We start from the raw sequence: 17468 nt of genomic DNA on the forward strand, positions 1-17468 counted from the left end.
AGAGAGAGGGAAAATATGCTTGCAGTACAGTACATTCAAGGAAAATCGTAACAACAAATATAAAAAGCTTGTGCCAACAACAAGTCAGCGCCAGTATTTTACTGTAAACGTCGGGTAACTATTTATAATTTTTTATGTTTTAAACTGAAAAACGATTAAATTACAGATTTTTACTGATCTGTTTAGCTATTTTGAAGTGAACATTCTAATAAATTACGATTTCAACTTTTAAAAGTTTGCAAACAAATTTTTAATTAGTTATTTTTTATTCTAATAAACAATTTCATCTTTTTATAATCGCTGAATTATTAAAATTAAAAATTAAACACTATTACATAAAAGTAGTTTATCCTTTTATTAATCCACAACTGTAAAATTATATGGTTTCAGAACGGTGAAAAAAACCATTTCAAAATGGATTCTGGTGTATTTTCTTATTAAAGATTGCAGCATTACTTCTTGCCGCCTGCAGATGGCTATGATTGGTCATCCATATTCAGCAAACGAGATCAACAACGCAATTAAGGAGACAAATTCCCTGACTTTTTGACAATTTTCGACAAATTCCCTGACTTTTTCCATACACTAATAAAAATCCCAGACTTTCCCTGATTTTCCAGGTGCGTAGGAACCCTGTATGTATTAATTTGTTCTTATGGAAATACATAAAAAAATCAGGCATTTATGCCACCACTATCTGCCAGCTTGCACAAACCAATATGTCAGATTTCTGTGGCTGCTGAATCCATCATATGAGACATGTCAACCAGGAATTTGACTGTAGATCAGATGAGTATCAGATTACAAAGGGTGTCACATTGAGCACTTGTATCTGAGACAAAAACCGGCTGAGACACTCAAATCACATAGATTTGATATTGTATACCAGAGAGAAATTAATCATTAAAACCCCAACATAAAATACAGTTAGTAAAAATCTGACATCTGTCTTTACTCCTTTTATTAACTCTTGTCAGAAAGTCAAAACATTGAGTTTACTAAATGTTTTTGTTCTGAGTAAACCAGTTTAAATTTTATTTATACTTCAAAGGGTTATTAAGCTAGCCTGTGAAGCAACTTACAATAAAATGTAAACTCCAAATGAGGGGTTTTCCACCCCCAGAGTTGTAGACCCCCTGTATAAGCAAAACAGTCAAAGAAACCATACCTGTATACGCAACCCTTCACGTATCTGCCTCTACAGGTCACTTTTTACCATGTATCAGTATACTGCCTATTCTCCTAACTCCGACACTCCACACAGGATGAGCCCACGCATTCCCCTAAAATACATAACTTCAAATACTCCACAAACTGTCGAGTGGGCTACCCGAAGCCAGCATAGAAGCATGGGCTAAATAGTTACATAAAAAGTCTTAAGTCGTGGTCACACCTTACAATGTCCAGCTGCGCAGACAACCACAACTGCAACAAGCGTGAAATGTGCACATCTTGTCTTGTTCATTGATGTTGCAATTCGGAAACATGTGCCCTTATAATAAACCAGCATCCACTTCCTCTGCTACATTTTTTTCTTTAATGCAAACAAATATCATTGGCAAATAGTGGTAATTTCTACTTAGTTCTTTAGCTATATTTAAAATAATATTGTCATTACTAAACTAAATACAACCAACGTTTTATATCCAGAAATCTAAAAATGATACTTGCAATCAATGGCAAGACTTTTGCTTATCTCACACCATGCCTGTGTTCTTTTCTACAATAAAATGAAGAATTAAAACTCCATACACATTCATGAGCCCGAATAAGCTCGATCAACCTCGATTCTAATGCTGTACCAATCAGTATTTTCATTTACTGCCACAAAGTTAACTATTTTCAAAGTTGCCACTGTGTGACGTGGCACAAAGGCATTTGCTGGTTCAATGCACATTTGCAATTGATGTGAGTAGAACAAACTTTTTGTTTCTAGTTGCAGTTGCAGTCGTGCTAATTTTTGAAGGACATTTACTGGTTAACGCAAACAGCCCTTGCAGTTGCAGTTGCCTATGCAGCTGGAAATTGCAAGGGTAACCACAACCTTAGAGAAACAATACAACTCACAATTGAATGCAATGCGATTTTGTGGAGCAATATCTTGCAGAAGGTAACACGTAGAATACAATTCCTTTTCGCTCCTACGGGTAGTCTACAGCTCCAATAAGGTCCCAAGCATCTCATTCAGAGGTATAATTGTACTCTATTTCCTCTACTATTACAAGTTGATTATGTGAAATTAAGATTTATTAATACCAAAATTTATGTTACAAAACCGCTCATTTAGAATATTAATTGACACATCTTATTAATGAAACAAGAAAAACAAGTCACGCACTTGTGTATAATCACCAAAATTTGTTAAGACATCTAAAAATTAATTGATACTTACTAACACTTAAAAGCACCAATTTCCTTCCCTGTAAAGTAAATAATTTAAAAATTAATTAAAAGAATGACATTTCTCATTATTTTCTCTATTACCAATCTTACACTGTAAGTATGAAATGATTTTCCAACGCAAGTAATAATCAGATTTTCCTTTCTTCTTTTAATATATCTGATTTGTAATGGCACATGATTAGTAACAAATCCCAATGCACGATATCCAACAAATATTTTACTAGGTTTTCGCATTTCAAAAACTAAACTCGAAAAATGCTTCTTGATTCGTTAAATCTAATAAACCTTTTTAAATTCTCGGCTAAACCATTAATTTATGCACGCTATCGACCACGTCTTCTTCCTGACATTCGTACAGCTCCAAATTTCACACACGTGTATCAACAACGTGCTTTCTCTCGTAAAGTGTTGCCAGATGTAAACATTTTCATCAAAAAAATTATACTGTATTACAATCGAGTTTAATTATCTTAAACGCCATTAATTAAAGTTATTCCGAACGCCTTTTTTCTAATCGAATCCACAAAATAAAAATTATTATAAAAATGTATTACATTTTAATATTTTAAAAAATAGTATTTTCAAATAATTTAATTTATTGATAAGGTAACCAGAATTTTCAGCATATGGCACACGTTTTTTTTCTTACTCTTTCTGCTCTGTGGGCACTAAGAGGGCCTCTTATAGCAGGCCCATTATTGGTTCGGCCAGGTCCACATTGGGGCGACCGGGTGGTGAGGGACGGGGCCCGACATATCCGAACGGACCATCCACCGAAAAATTCCTGGAGATTCCTTGACTCGTCAGGATTCGATCCCGGGTCCCCCAGAGCGGTAGGATGCCACCTTGACCTCTCGGCCATCCGGCCGTCATATGGCACACGTTACGGAACCCGTAGCGGGTTCGGCCAGGCTTTCAATGAGGAGGCCGGGTGGTGAGGGACAGTTTTATATAATGTAATATCTTTAATTAACACGTTCATATTGTTGTTTATATAACTAAATCAAGGCACATGGAATTATTTACATCAAACATCTTTCATCCGCACAGGTTCGATTTACAGGTGTTTTATCGCTTGATAACAAAACAAGGCAATTTAAATACATGGTTACTTATATAATACAAATTAATATATAAATATTCGAAGTTTTGTAGCTGAGTTTTTTTTAACAGCGTATTAAAATATGAATTCATTTTAAATAATTTTGTGTATTGTATTTTTCATTCCTAACATGATGCAACCAGACCAGAGCCAAATGAAATTAGATTTCTGCTGAAAAAGTTCACTTAATAGACTAGTAATATAAGTTTTATGAGTGTTTTAACTTTTATGCTTTGGGGCTCGCTAATTCTGATAATAATAAACAACTGCTAAGACCGTCTGTGATTACAGTAAGCGAATTAAACTATACTTGGTCGCGTGACGCTACCTTCTCCATTGTACTAAGATCTATTGAATATCATACCGAATACAGGAATTTTTAGAAAGGTGTAATTAAATTAGAATCTAATGAGTTAATCTTTTGTAAATGTCAGCAATTAAAATCGTGTACGGGAGCTAAGTAAACTGATGTTCCGATTGATTGCTAACAGATGCCATCACAGCAAACTGACATTTACGTATAATTTATAATTAACACAGATGTTTTGAAGCCGTAGAACTATTTCAACTTTAGATTTAAAAGTAAAATTAAAAATGTTCGATATTAATTTTATTATTTTATTTTCTAAAAAGAAAATAAAATGATAATAGTTCTCCCAAGGCACCAAAAGGATCAGTTTAATTGTAAACCAAATATCTATCGAATTTATCACTAAATTAGTTAATTTTAATAAGTATTTGATTTAAGTTCTTCAAAATTTTCATATCTTTTAATGGGAACCATTTTGTTTTCTTTAAAAATGGCGACCGTCTTAATAATAGTTTAATTTGTGTTAGGGGCCTTACAAGTAGATATTATTAGTTGCGGCGTACAGATGTTCCTAAATGAATGCCGTTCGTTCGCCATCTTGTTTTATTTTCTTTTTACAGATGTTTAAAAATTTTGCTTTACGATAGAAAATGGCAAACAGTTGTTGAAATTTTATTTATAAGCAATTTTATAAAACTGTTTTATCGAGCAGATTTATTATAAAATACTAGAAATCTTAAAAATAACTCAAAGACGTCTGATATTTGTATTTGTGTTATAAAAAGACGTCTTTATATTTGTAGACGAAAAGTAAAATATGAATAGTTTCTACGTATAGATTTATGTAGAGGAGTTAAATTAAACTTACGAATACTGTATTTAATTCAGAACGGGTTATTGTTTCCTGTTCTCGGTGGAACAGAATAAGGCAATATAACACAAGGTCAATATGGCACGAGATGGTGCCTCCCGAAAGAATTTCTATAGAAAATTAGTCAGTATTTAGGTAAAATATTACGTGAAAAGAACTGAGAAAATTCCGCGTGGTCAGCCCATTGTCAAAGAACGAACCCACGACCGTCCACTCGGTCATTTGTGTCATGGTCTCTGTTTAACCGATGAAAGTACACCCAATATACTTTTCTTCGTATCTCTACTTTAAATTTTCGATAAAAATAAGTAAAAATATGGGAGAATAACTGTTTTCACGCTTATTAAGTTACTTAATTGTAAAATAATCTCGTTTTAATTATCATTAATTCGTGTTCATGCCATAGAAACAAATATTTTATAATTTCGAACCATCTTCCCAACGTTTTCGTGTTCGAAAGTTTATGGTTTCTAAAACTCGAGACACAATATAAGAATGTTGCTCGAAAACTACTCGTTGGAAAACTGCATACTTCAATTCGCGTTATACTGAGTTACATAAACACTTCAAATGACAGATGTGTTAAATTACGTAGTTTCACCTGATTAATATATAAAAGCTAGTTCTGCAGCGAAAATTCATGCTGAGATCTTTGAAGTTTCACACAAGTTATCTCTCCACAATACAATAAAGTATGAGTCCATTTAAATTTATTTTGGTTTCAGTATTTTTTGTTGATGTACTGAATATAGTTGCACAAAGAGGTAAAGATTTTTTGATATTTTTTTTAGTTTATTTAAAATATTTCATTATTAGTATGGAATTTGCTAGTGTTTTCAAAATTTACTACAGTAAAACTTGTCTGAACGGATCCTCTACGATACAGAAACCTGCCTAAATGGAAAGTAGGTTTTAGAAACGATTCGCATAGCAAATCGTAACGTTTCGAATTGTATCAATTGTATAAATTGGAATTTTTTTTGCAAAACAGTAGCAAAATACTAAATTATAACTTTGCTGTGTCTTTTGGGTTCCGATCTTGCCGATTTCTTAGTAAGAAGAGTTACACTTTATTTTTAAGATTATAATTTCGTTGTTACTGTGATGATGCATTACTGTTTCTCTCCATTTTTCTACTTGTGTAATAAGTATTAAACAGATAAACCTGTATATGAAGGAAACCTGCAAAAACGGAAACGTATGATCGGTTCCTTTTAAACAGGTTTTACTGTATAAATATAAATAGCTTATTAGTTTTAAGATAAACCCAGATAGAAAAAAGGTTGCTCAATTTAAATTATTTACCCCCGTGGCGGTTGCATTGTGTATATTTTTAGTGTTTACAACTTCCACAATTGCTATTTATTAGTTTGATCAGAGTCATGGATACACTGGCCTTTGCGCCGCCAATAGCTGTAATGCTACTATACTGGTTTAATAAATATTTCTGCCACTTCGAGCGCTTCGATCGCGTACAGTCGTAAGTTTGGCTGGAGCATAGGGAGAGTCAGCTGCAATGTTCCCTGTAATTTTTTTTTGTCGATGAGCGGAACACATACTTCTCTGAGCAAAAAAAATTTTTGCTGAGCAGATTCTGAGCAAAAACTTTTTCTGATCTTATATACTGTATAAAATAATCCATATAAACTATGCTATAAACAAAAAATTGTAGGATTACTTACCGAGTGTGCACCGTTTGACGACGCCATTGCTTAAGCTTGTTTTCGTTGTGGAGTGGCGCATCGAATGGCGGGTGCTTGTTTCCTGATAAATTATTTTTCTGCGAAAAATTTGCTAAACTTTGGAGACATCATTAATATAAATATAATTTTTATGGACGTTAAATAATAAATGGTTTTTAGTAGATCCGCTGCTCGTTTAAACTCAACGGTTTGTGCAATATCCGCTATTGGTCTAGATTCGATTAATCCTGTCGCGACACGAGTCAGCGATGACGTTTTACCGAATTATACGAGCTTTTTTAGCATGTTTGTACGAATACTGTCGCAACTTTTTCGCCGTGATATACGATTCCGAATTATAGGAACCCGTGTTATAGGGGGTCGACTGTATAAAGTAGAGGTTAAAATTAATTTTAAAACATACTTTTATACAAAATATTATTTCTTGTCAATGATTTAGTGTATTTAATTGAAATATACGTAGCAATAATCATGTTGCAGACAGAGTGAGAAATAAGTAAACAACAATTCAAATCGGTGTGCATGCTCGCCTGTGCGGCACATAAATTCTCGTGCGCGGCAACAATTTAAGCAGTGCGCAGCCGCGCAGCTTAGAGGAAACATTGGTCAGTTGTAAACATTCGAAATTCTTTTAATATATAAAATTTTCTCGTTTTTAACTCATATATTATTTTGCTTTTTTTAAAGGACTGCTTATAAATACTATTTTAACCTGATACTCTCTCCTTTTTTCTAACAATTCCATCAAACATGTCCTTGTGTGGGCATGAAGTTTATACCCTTAAATGATTTTATAAAAAAGTTTTTTTTTCTTTTTTTATTTTTAGTGTGGATCCAGCCCACTTCTGGAACACCACAATGTGTTAAGGTAGGATAGGTTTAAAGTGTTACAAAAGAAGAAATTTAGGATTTATAGGGGCTTTGGAGTTTATCATAGTTAAGCCCATATTTTTTCATTTTTTTTTAATATTAGGTAAATTATTGTAATTTGCAGTGAGAAAAGAGCTATGATATATGTTACTGTATTCACAAATTTATATTGTGTTTATTAATTTAATGAGAAATAGAGAGATAAAAGTTAAGCCAGTAAAAGTTAGAACAGGTTAGAGAGGGGGATTAAAAGTCAGTAGTTTTAGTTCTTGGATTTTAAATATAGACTGTTAAAGGATAAAGAGGAAATTCCAACTATTGATATTTAAACAACATATTCAACATATTTACAGGTACATAATTTAGATATGATTAGAGTATGATGAGTTAGGGGTTGACAAATAAAATAGGTAAATGTAAAATGGCAAGAGTTCAAACAGTATTATTAGATATTGACAGTGATAATGATTAGTGATGACATGGTGGCTAAAAGAAAGACATGTTAGTGATATTTTAAACCTATATAAATAAAGGACGAGTGTAGTAGACCACCAACAAATCTTCATTCATGTTCTACATATGGCAAAGTAAGGGGCAAACCAGCTTTGACCTCAAGGCACATAAAACAAAAATTAGAGTTTAGCACAGGAAAGGATCGTAGGTTATCTTCAGCGATGAAAAGACGTTTAACCTGTATAGATCGGATGGATATTAACGATATTGGAGAGACACCAGGGAAGAAGCGGGGACGTACTCGAAGCGGCAGCTTGGTGGAGGATCCATAATGATTTGGGCTGCAATTTAATGGGGCGAAAAATCTGACATCGTGATTGTTGATAGTCGTATGGAGACTACCAGCAGATGCTTCAAGAATCTCTTCTCTTATTTGCGGATAAACTGTGGGGAGATGGTTGGATATTTCAACAAAATAACGCACCCGTTCACCCGGCTAACAGCACCCAAAAATGGTCCGCAGACTACAATGTTGACGTTATTGCGTGGCAATCGAGAAGTGTCGATCTTGATTCCATTAAAAACGTCTGGTCACATCTCTCCAGAATGGTATATAATGGTGTCATAAAACTGCTGGCCACCATTATATATAGTATATAAATACACATAGCATATAAATCGGAGGTTCAAAAGCTCATTTGCTTAATGCAAGATAGAATTCTTCAGTGTATTTTAAAGAAAGGCGATAAAACTATGTATTGAATACAAATGTTTTAAATAAAATTAATTAGAGAAATTGTATGAAAAAATTTAGACTTATAAATGAAAAATATAGAGACAAAATTATGTCTATTTTTATATTATTATATGAATAAATAATTAATTTTTGTGTGATGTTTTATTACGTTACGATAAATTAAAGTTTTTATAGTGAAACGAATTTGTGTTATGAAGGCTGCCTGCTGGCCGCCAAACAACTGGTGGTCTTAAAATTTTGTCAGGTAGTTTATGTACAAAAATATTATCTAGTATATAAATGAGTACATTTTATAAATTTTATTTTCATTTTTAGCTTGTCCTAAACTAAATGAAGAACTGAAATCTTGTGGAGCTTGCGATGGAACGTGCGATATTCCAAATCCTATATGCTCCGATTTATGCAGACCAGCTTCGTGTGGATGCATCAACGGTACTGTTAGAAATAAATATAACAAATGTATCCCAGTAAAAGAATGTTGTCCTGAACCGAATGAAGAACTGAAACTTTGTGGAGCTTGCGATGGAACGTGCAATATTACAAATCCTTTTTGCCCTGAAGACTGCGGACCAGCTTCGTGTGGATGCATCGAGGGAACTGTCAGAAACGATTATAATATATGTATCCCAGTAGAAGAATGTTGTCCTGAACCGAATGAAGAACTGAAATTTTGTGGAGCTTGCGATGGAACGTGCGATATTCCAAATCCTGTATGCTCCGATTTATGCAGACCAGCTTCGTGTGGATGCATCAACGGTACTGTTAGAAATAAATATAATAAATGTATCCCAGTAGAATTGTGTTGTCTTAAACCGAATGAAGAACTGATACCTTGTGGAGCTTGCGATGGAACGTGTAATACTCCAAATCCTTTTTGCACCCTTGAATGCGGACCAGATTCGTGTGGATGCATCGAGGGAACTGTCAGAAACGATTATAATATATGTATCCCAGTAGAAGAATGTTGTCCTGAACCGAATGAAGAACTGAAATTTTGTGGAGCTTGCGATGGAACTTGCGATATTCCAAATCCTGTATGCTCCGATTTATGCAGACCAGCTTCGTGTGGATGCATCAACGGTACTGTTAGAAATAAATATAATAAATGTATCCCAGTAGAATTGTGTTGTCTTAAACCGAATGAAGAACTGATACCTTGTGGAGCTTGCGATGGAACGTGTAATACTCCAAATCCTTTTTGCACCCTTGAATGCGGACCAGATTCGTGTGGATGCATCGAGGGAACTGTCAGAAACGATTATAATATATGTATCCCAGTAGAAGAATGTTGTCCTGAACAGAATGAAGAACTAAAACCTTGTGGAGCTTGCGATAGAATATGCAGTATTTTATATCCTATATGCCCTGAAGACTGCGGACCAGCTTCGTGTGGATGCATCGAAGGAACTGTCAGAAACGATTATAATATATGTATACCAGTAGAAGAATGTTGTCCTGAACCGAATGAAGAACTGAAATTTTGTGGAGCTTGCGATGGAACGTGCAGTAATCCAAATCCTATATGCCCCTTTTTTTGCATATCATCTTCGTGTGGATGCATCAGCGGTACTGTTAGAAATAAATATAACAAATGTATCCCAGTAGAAGAATGTTGTCCTGAACCGAATGAAGAACTAAAACCTTGTGGAGCTTGCGATGGAACGTGCGATGTTCCAAATCCTATATGCACTGAAGAATGCGGACCAGCTTCGTGTGGATGCGTTAACGGTACTGTCAGAAATAAATGTAACAAATGTATCCCGTTAACAGATTGTTGTTATTAATATGAAGTTTTGAATTCTATGTTTAATTCGGGTTATACAATGTATTGTCTAGAACATTTTGCTTGTAATATCGGGTGGGGTAAGAATCGCGGTAAATACATAGTATTGTCGAGTATTGTATTAATTCAAATTCTCAATATATCGAACTGCTAAAGATATGTAAAGAGAACCATCAAGAGGGCTGTTTTTTAAAGAAATAATATTATATACCGGTACGGTTCATTTCTTTGTAATCTAGCTAAGATAATTAAATATTAACTATTGTTCTTATAAGTGTTGGTTGTATTTGATAATTGACATAAATTTCGAAAATATGTTAATACTTCAATTCAAAACATAAAGATTCGAATATTATCGTTGCTTAAATGTAATAAAACAACGTTAAATACGAGATTTTTCGTGTTCGCAAAGCATATTGTAAGTTACGATATTGTAAAAATTCTCGTAAACACAATGTATCTAATAGTGGCATGTCTAGATTTTGAGAATATAGATGCTGCTCAAGGCAGATTCAAGGGGGACGAAGGCAGGTGTCACCTGTCGTATTTTGGAGAAAGTTACTCAGTTAACCTACGATTACTTAAATTAGATAAGATTAGGTCATTCATGCTTTACAAAGACCTTAGCGATGTAAGCGACGCTGGTCAATGTAGTCACTATTCTGAAGGTGTAAAACGTAATGGCAATTGTAGTTAAGTTCTCACAATATCATATCATCAAGACAATTTTATGTGGAATAAGAAACAATTTAAAACAACTATTATTACCTTGATAAATGTAGCAATATAATCGGGCTTGGAGGCATACATGCACCGTATTGTAGATGTCCTGTAAGAGATTTGCTTACAGATGTTACAATTGCCGCTTCAGATCGCTTACACTCGTAGATGGCCGTGGCCTTACGTGTTTTGATGGACCCGTCTAGACATGTAGCGTCCCATTCCTCGCCATCAGGCCGCCCCGTTGTGGGCCTTGCCGAACCTAACACGGGCCATCTTATAGCCCACAGGGCAGAAAGAATTTTTAAAAGTACTCGCATAAAACAATTTATGAAAACAATAGAAAATATTACAGATTGTTTCAAATACTTCTACAAAAATATTTTTAAATTTTCAGAGATGAATTAAATTGGATTGATAGATAATGCGACACAATATAAGGGTAATCTGCCGAAGGGGTGCCTTCCGGGAGAACTTTCTATGGGAAATTGGGCCTTATTTAGGTGTTTCACACGTGAAAAAACTCCGAAAAATTCCGCGTGACCAGCCCGCTGGTCAAGCACTAACTGCCATTTTGTCAGAGTGAGTATGAAAGATTAACTTACCGATAAGTTTCCTTCTGATAAGATAACAAAGAAAAGAATGAAGACGATGATTTTTTTGTGACCATCGAGTGCCACCAAACCACCGAAAAAGAATTCATAGATGAAATCAAACAACACAGACAGGATGCAATACGCACTGACTCAAAATCAAAGCAACCAAGTCTGCCTCCTGCCAAATTACTTAGTAATTATTTAGACTTATATCCCGATAAGAGGTCCTGTTGTTTGTTTGGTATTCGAAATTGAAGCAAGCAATCAAAGAAAGTTACAATAAAAATTATCAGAAGAAGAGAAAAAATTACGCTTTCCTTCTGTGAGGCATTAGACAAATAAAGGACCTGAGGCCCTAATCCGTAGTCGCGTAAAACGAGGCCTTAAATCTCGTAAAGCAAGCGAGCTTGAAAATAATAGAGGGAGTTTTAATTAATGTCTCTTTGCAAGGAATCAGATGAAGGCGGTCGACGCCATATTGGAAATCCTAAAAGTTGTAACTTTGTATCTATTTTTATAGTCTTATTACTGGGTTTTCTTCACGTTTATAACACTTAAATAGTGGCCAGTTTCTCATAGAACATCCTCCCGGGAGGCATCCTCTTCGGCAGATCGCCCACGTACCTCTTTGATGTAAACAAATAAACCAAACATTACAGAAAGAATGAGCAGTAATGCTTACAACACGTGACTTATCTTTACTTTTCACGTGAGCTGTAGTGTACAATTGATATTATTTTAGTTAAGGGGATGATAGAAGTTGTTCGGATTACAGGGGTTCGGATGACCAGGGATTCTGATTAGCGCGCCATACTGTAAGTGTACTCGAGTTGTCTAAATTTAGCATTTTTACGCCAAATTAACGTAGATGTAAACACAACTATGACAAGTCGTGTGCCTAATGTTATGATATTTAAGGCCAACCACTTAAATTATTTTATTTCGTATTAAAATTTTAATTTTTTAAAAAATGTTTATAAGGGATTTTCGAAAATATTTTACTGAGAAATCCGGAATTTCGAAAGAAATCGAATGTGTTCAGAAAAAAATTTGGGGATTTCCTCTACAGTAGTGTTATGAAGAACATACTCCGACCTTTAGGGCTCATAACAGGCTGATTTTTTTCCTTCAACTTTTAATAATTAGTTTACGTTTATTACATAATAATAATAAAAATAATAAAGGCAAACTGAATATTTATACACAGACATAACCAAATAGCAAGACAAAATGTGTTACAATACACCACCTATACAACACCCACGAAATACAGAACACGTAAAGAATGGATGAGATAGATAATAGAGAGGTTGCGGCCGACGTTTTCAACGCGAAAACGTGTACGTCGGACGTTCAGCGCCGCTTTCCTGTAAGCCTAGAAGTTTGAAAATGGCGTTTGGAACGTCGAGCATGATTCCACTGACATTCCAAACTCCATTGTCAAACGTCTAGGCTTACAGGAAAGCGGCGCTGATCGTCCGACGTACACGTTTTCGCGTTGAAAACGTCGGCCGCAACCTCTCTATTGTGTCACTAGTCCTTTCTTGTCTGTAGAGCCATCTGCTGTGAGATTTTATTTAAAAAATTCGTTTATTATTGTTGTAAAATGTAAATACAGTAAGCTTCCATTTAAAACAGGTAAACAGTAATCTTCTGTCAACACGAATGATTAATTAATTATTCGTTGACAGAAGATTTGTCAATGAAGAATTGACGTGTAACATAGATCACGGAATTATCTATTAATATAAATACGTAATATAGGCTATACTTTTTTATTACGGTAAACACGAGTAAAATAAACAATATTTCGAAACAGTGACGTAAAAAGTAACCACAGAGGCGTGTGTTATTGCAGTAACTCGTCATTCTTTGCTATGGTTATAGTAATCATGTGTATTGTTATCACTCGTTTAATTAACTCCAATTTAGGTGCTAGGATGCATTCGGAAAGGCACTATCCTTCGTTACGTTACGTGTAATTGTTCATACGACACATTAACTATTATGCCTAGTCAATCGTGTCAGCATTTCTATACACCCTTTTCCTGTGACTGTATAAAATGGGATGCTTCATCTTCTACTTCATTAATTATGTTTTAATCTTAAAACATACCGGCGCTCACACGCAATTCTGGTAGTCTAATTTGCATAACGTCGCGTGTACTGTGAAATTTTACCGTTTGTTACTGCGACGAGTCCTCTCGTTTCTTAAGTTGCCTCTTCGAACTTGCCATTTCTGAATTAAATTTGTCATCTGTGATTACGTCTTTCAAAAATTTAAAACTTTAAAACACTTCCGTAATTATGTAAGGAATAATGTTTATTTGGAAAATCTTTCCGCAAAATTCTGCAATGGAATGTAAATTATTACAAAAAGACATAGAATATATTTTTGAAAGGAGCACATTTGAATCTAAGCCAATTTATTTACGTCCTTGATATCAATAAACATAATTTTCTAATGCCTAGAAGGAAAACCTGTTTTCGATCCTCTCTACAATGCGAGAAAGTTACGCATGTTACTTCAGTTGACTAAGTATAATGGAGTCGAAGAAGAATGTTGCGATCATAGGAGCGGGAGTCAGCGGTTTGCTTTCCATGAAAACCTGCAAAGAAGGATTTCGTGTAACCTGTTACGAAATCACCAACGATATCGGAGGATTATGGAAGTATCGTGAAGAAAACGTCCCCGGAGTAGCATCCGTTTGCAAGAGGACCGTCATGAACACCAGCAGAGAGATGAGTGCCTTCAGCGATTTTCCTCCTCCTAAAGATTTTCCCATTTTTATGCCTCACCAAATAGTTTACGATTACATAACGTCGTATGCAGATAAACATTCTTTAAGAGATCACGTTCGCTTTCGCAGGAAAGTGACTCTCGTACAAGAAGCGGAAGACTTCGAATACAAAGGAAAATGGAAAGTCACCGCCATAGATCTTGAAACTTCCAACAAAGAAGTGGACACGTATGACGCTGTGATGATTTGCACCGGATGCAACAGCAATCCCTTCATTCCGTCTCTGCCGGGACTCGAAGAATTTAAAGGCAATGTATTTCATTCTTGGCACTACAAGGAACCATCCAAGTTCTCAAATAGGAGAGTTTTAGTTGTAGGAACGGGCAATTCAGGTTCTGACGTGGCAGTGGATTTGTGTGGAGTGGCAAAGACGGTAAGTAGCAATATATAGTTAATTTCTAGATATTTCTTGATATTTTTCTGGAAGAAGAGAGGTTTAGAATAGGGCAATGACACTTGGATGATCTGCGAAAGGAACGATGCTTTCCGGGAGGACTTTCTATGAAAAACTGGCCCCTGCTTAGATATTACATAAGCTTAAGAAAGTCGGAAAATTCCACGTGGCCAGCCCATTGGTCAGGTGTGAACCCATTTTATCCTCTAGGCTGGTTATGTTATTCATCCCTTTCACCTTCGTATTCCTAAAAAATTAAATTTTCTAGATATATTCATTTTAAAATGATAAATTGGCATTGATTTTATGATATTTTGATATTACAGATTATTATGAGTTCGAATAACGGATTATGGGTTTATGGAAGAAACAGCCCATCAGGAGAACCGTGGGATGTATACTTCACTTCTCGTTTGAATCTTTGGCTTTTCGAACGCCTGCCCAAATTTATAACAAACAAATGGATGAAAAATAAATTTAAGAAATATTTCAATACTTCTTATTTCAATATTGTGCCGAAAAAAGATGTTTTTCGTTGCATTCCTACCATAAACGATTGTATACTATTTCTTCTCCTAAACGGAAACATAAGGATCAGAGGCAAGATTAAGAAATTTACAGCAGAAGGCGTTCTGTTCGAAGGAGACCAAGACGTCACACTTATCGACGACGTCATTTTCGCTACAGGGTACAGCTTAGATCTCCCTTTCTTGCAGAAGAAAACTTATTCTGAAGATTTATACAATATCATTATTCCTCCAGATTTGAAACATCCAACTCTGGCATTTATAGGTTTCATAGAAATTCCAAGAGCTCTAGCCTTAATTATCGAGATGCAAGCCATGTGGTTCGTGCAGTTATTAAAAGGAAAGATACAATTACCCCCTCGAGAAAAAATGAGGAAAAGAATATCGAATTTTAAGAAGGCCAGAAAAGCAAGATATGGAGAAGATTCGCACACCCATTTAATCATGGAAACTTATGGAGACGAATTAGCTTCGGAAATAGGAATAAAGCCTAATTTACTTTCTATGCTGTTTCACGATCCGGCATTATTCTTCTCGTGTCTGAAAGGTCCCCTTCTACCCTATCAGTACAGATTACGAGGGCCATACGCTTGGATGGGTGCTCGAGATGCCATTGTTACTGATAAAAAACGGTTATACAACGTGAAGTAAAGCTTTTTTTATGCAATATCTACTCTATGCAATTCTGCGTTTCCCAATAGCAAAACGTGGTGTATAAATTTGGGGAATGTAGGAGTATACCTGATATTCCTAGAATAAATAATAATAATGAAATATGAAAAAATATACTGTATTTGTAAGTAATAAAAACTTTGGATTTGAATTGAATAAAAGTTTTCAGCTTGCTGTTTTATTATATAGTAAATTCAAATTTAAACTGACCAATAGACGAGCATATGATACGTAACAGACAACCGGGGTCTTCGCCGGCTTGTAGAGCGAGATCGAGTGGATCTCTAGTCTCTAGCTGAATTTTTCATTTTGTAAATAAACTTTTCCAACTGACAGTTTGTAGAGGGGTAAAGGAAGTTTACATTGTTTATTTACAACCACATCACCAGCGAAATCGCGACCCCTGACGTCACGAGATCGTCAAAGGAAAGTAATCACGTGACGACACAAAGCTCACCTAACGTCACCTCTAGTTTGCATTGTGTTTAAGGTTTCTCCCGGTCCGAAGAAATGTCCCCAGCACTTCCTCTCTCGACTACCCTGTAGACAACCGAAATATCTTAATTGGTTCATTTAAATTCGAACGCAATTTACGTTTACAAACGAAAATTACATTTGTCAAGGTTAACATTTTCTTGTTTTGGTATTTCGTGCACGTGGAGGAATCTTATTAACGTGTTGTCATACACAAATCAAATTTCTTCTCCACGTAATACGTCATGTAAGCGTTTGTTTTCATCCACTGTAAATGGGTCAAGCTCGTGTCTAGTGTCTATCTTACTTGTTACATAAATCAATCACATTGATTATTACAAAGAAACCCGTATTCTAGCATACAAAGGGAGAGAGATGATATTATCTCTAGTAAAGCATTAAAAAAATTGTGACGCAAAACAAGGAAAATCCGTTAAGAGCAGAGACTTTTGTACAGGCAGGGGCGCCGCTAGCTGTTTGAACGCTTGTGTGCAATACCGATAATGCCGCCCCCTGTTTAACTACGACTACCTACGCTGAGCTTGCCAGAAAGGTTCTTTAGTGTTGTCTCATAAGGTGTGAAAAAAATAAATACTTTACAATTATGCTAGTTTTACCAAAAAATCTTCAATCACAAAATTTTCGGCATACTTATGGTCTTCCCCTTTAATTAAGAAAAATATAAATTTCCTGTCGCAGTTCAAATGGAAGAGACAAAACATTACCTCGAGAGAGCCATCGCTCTTTCGTGGTAATGTTTTGTACCTTCTCGAAGTACTGTAGTACAACAAAGACGTGTGCTCGGATCCCACATCTTCACATAGTTTTTTTTTGAAAAGTCTTGCCTTCAACGGCCGTTTTATAAAGTTTACTACATGTACTACGTATTCTGGTTCAACGCAGGACTCAGATTTTTGATGCGAGTTCTTTCCTGTGAATAACGCAATGGGTTCACAGTGCATCGGGGTTTTTGCTTCGAAAAAGTACTTGCAATCCTCCGTAACATCCGGACATAGGACGAGCACCATCAGT

General features: G+C 35.3%; 3 protein-coding genes across 4 annotated transcripts in view; 2 read left to right on the forward strand and 1 right to left on the reverse strand.

Moving 5' to 3' along the window:
• LOC111620138 (WD repeat-containing protein 36-like) overlaps nt 1-2794 on the reverse strand; it is a 25968-nt gene extending 23174 nt beyond the window's left edge. Inside the window, exons 1-2 of the mRNA XM_023362003.1 lie at nt 2494-2794; nt 2393-2420 (exon numbers count right to left, since the gene is read on the reverse strand). Of these exons, the coding sequence (XP_023217771.1) occupies nt 2393-2420; nt 2494-2637 (172 nt within the window). The 5' untranslated portion in view covers nt 2638-2794. The remainder of the gene's footprint in view (nt 1-2392; nt 2421-2493) is intronic.
• A 2523-nt stretch (nt 2795-5317) lies between these two features.
• Nucleotides 5318-10303, forward strand: LOC111620139 (keratin-associated protein 5-1-like). Of its 2 annotated transcripts, XM_023362005.1 has the most exons (3): nt 5318-5450; nt 8785-9086; nt 9411-10303. In XM_023362005.1, exons 1-3 carry the CDS (start codon nt 5381-5383, stop codon nt 10251-10253), a joined length of 1215 nt encoding a protein of 404 aa, XP_023217773.1. In that variant the 5' UTR covers nt 5318-5380; the 3' UTR covers nt 10254-10303. The 2 variants fall into 2 exon arrangements, with proteins under 2 accessions (XP_023217773.1, XP_023217772.1); XM_023362004.1 differs by having other exon boundaries at nt 8785-10303.
• A 3719-nt stretch (nt 10304-14022) lies between these two features.
• Nucleotides 14023-16110, forward strand: LOC111620113 (dimethylaniline monooxygenase [N-oxide-forming] 5-like). The gene is made up of 2 exons (XM_023361972.1): nt 14023-14742; nt 15090-16110. The coding sequence occupies exons 1-2, from the start codon at nt 14113-14115 to the stop codon at nt 15939-15941; spliced, it is 1482 nt and encodes a 493-aa protein (XP_023217740.1). The 5' UTR covers nt 14023-14112; the 3' UTR covers nt 15942-16110.
• Nucleotides 16111-17468: the final 1358 nt, after the last annotated feature.

The sequence above is a fragment of the Centruroides sculpturatus genome, unplaced genomic scaffold (assembly GCF_000671375.1).
Source record: "Centruroides sculpturatus isolate CEXI.00-Female unplaced genomic scaffold, Cexi_2.0 scaffold109, whole genome shotgun sequence".
Taxonomy (NCBI): domain Eukaryota; kingdom Metazoa; phylum Arthropoda; class Arachnida; order Scorpiones; family Buthidae; genus Centruroides; species Centruroides sculpturatus.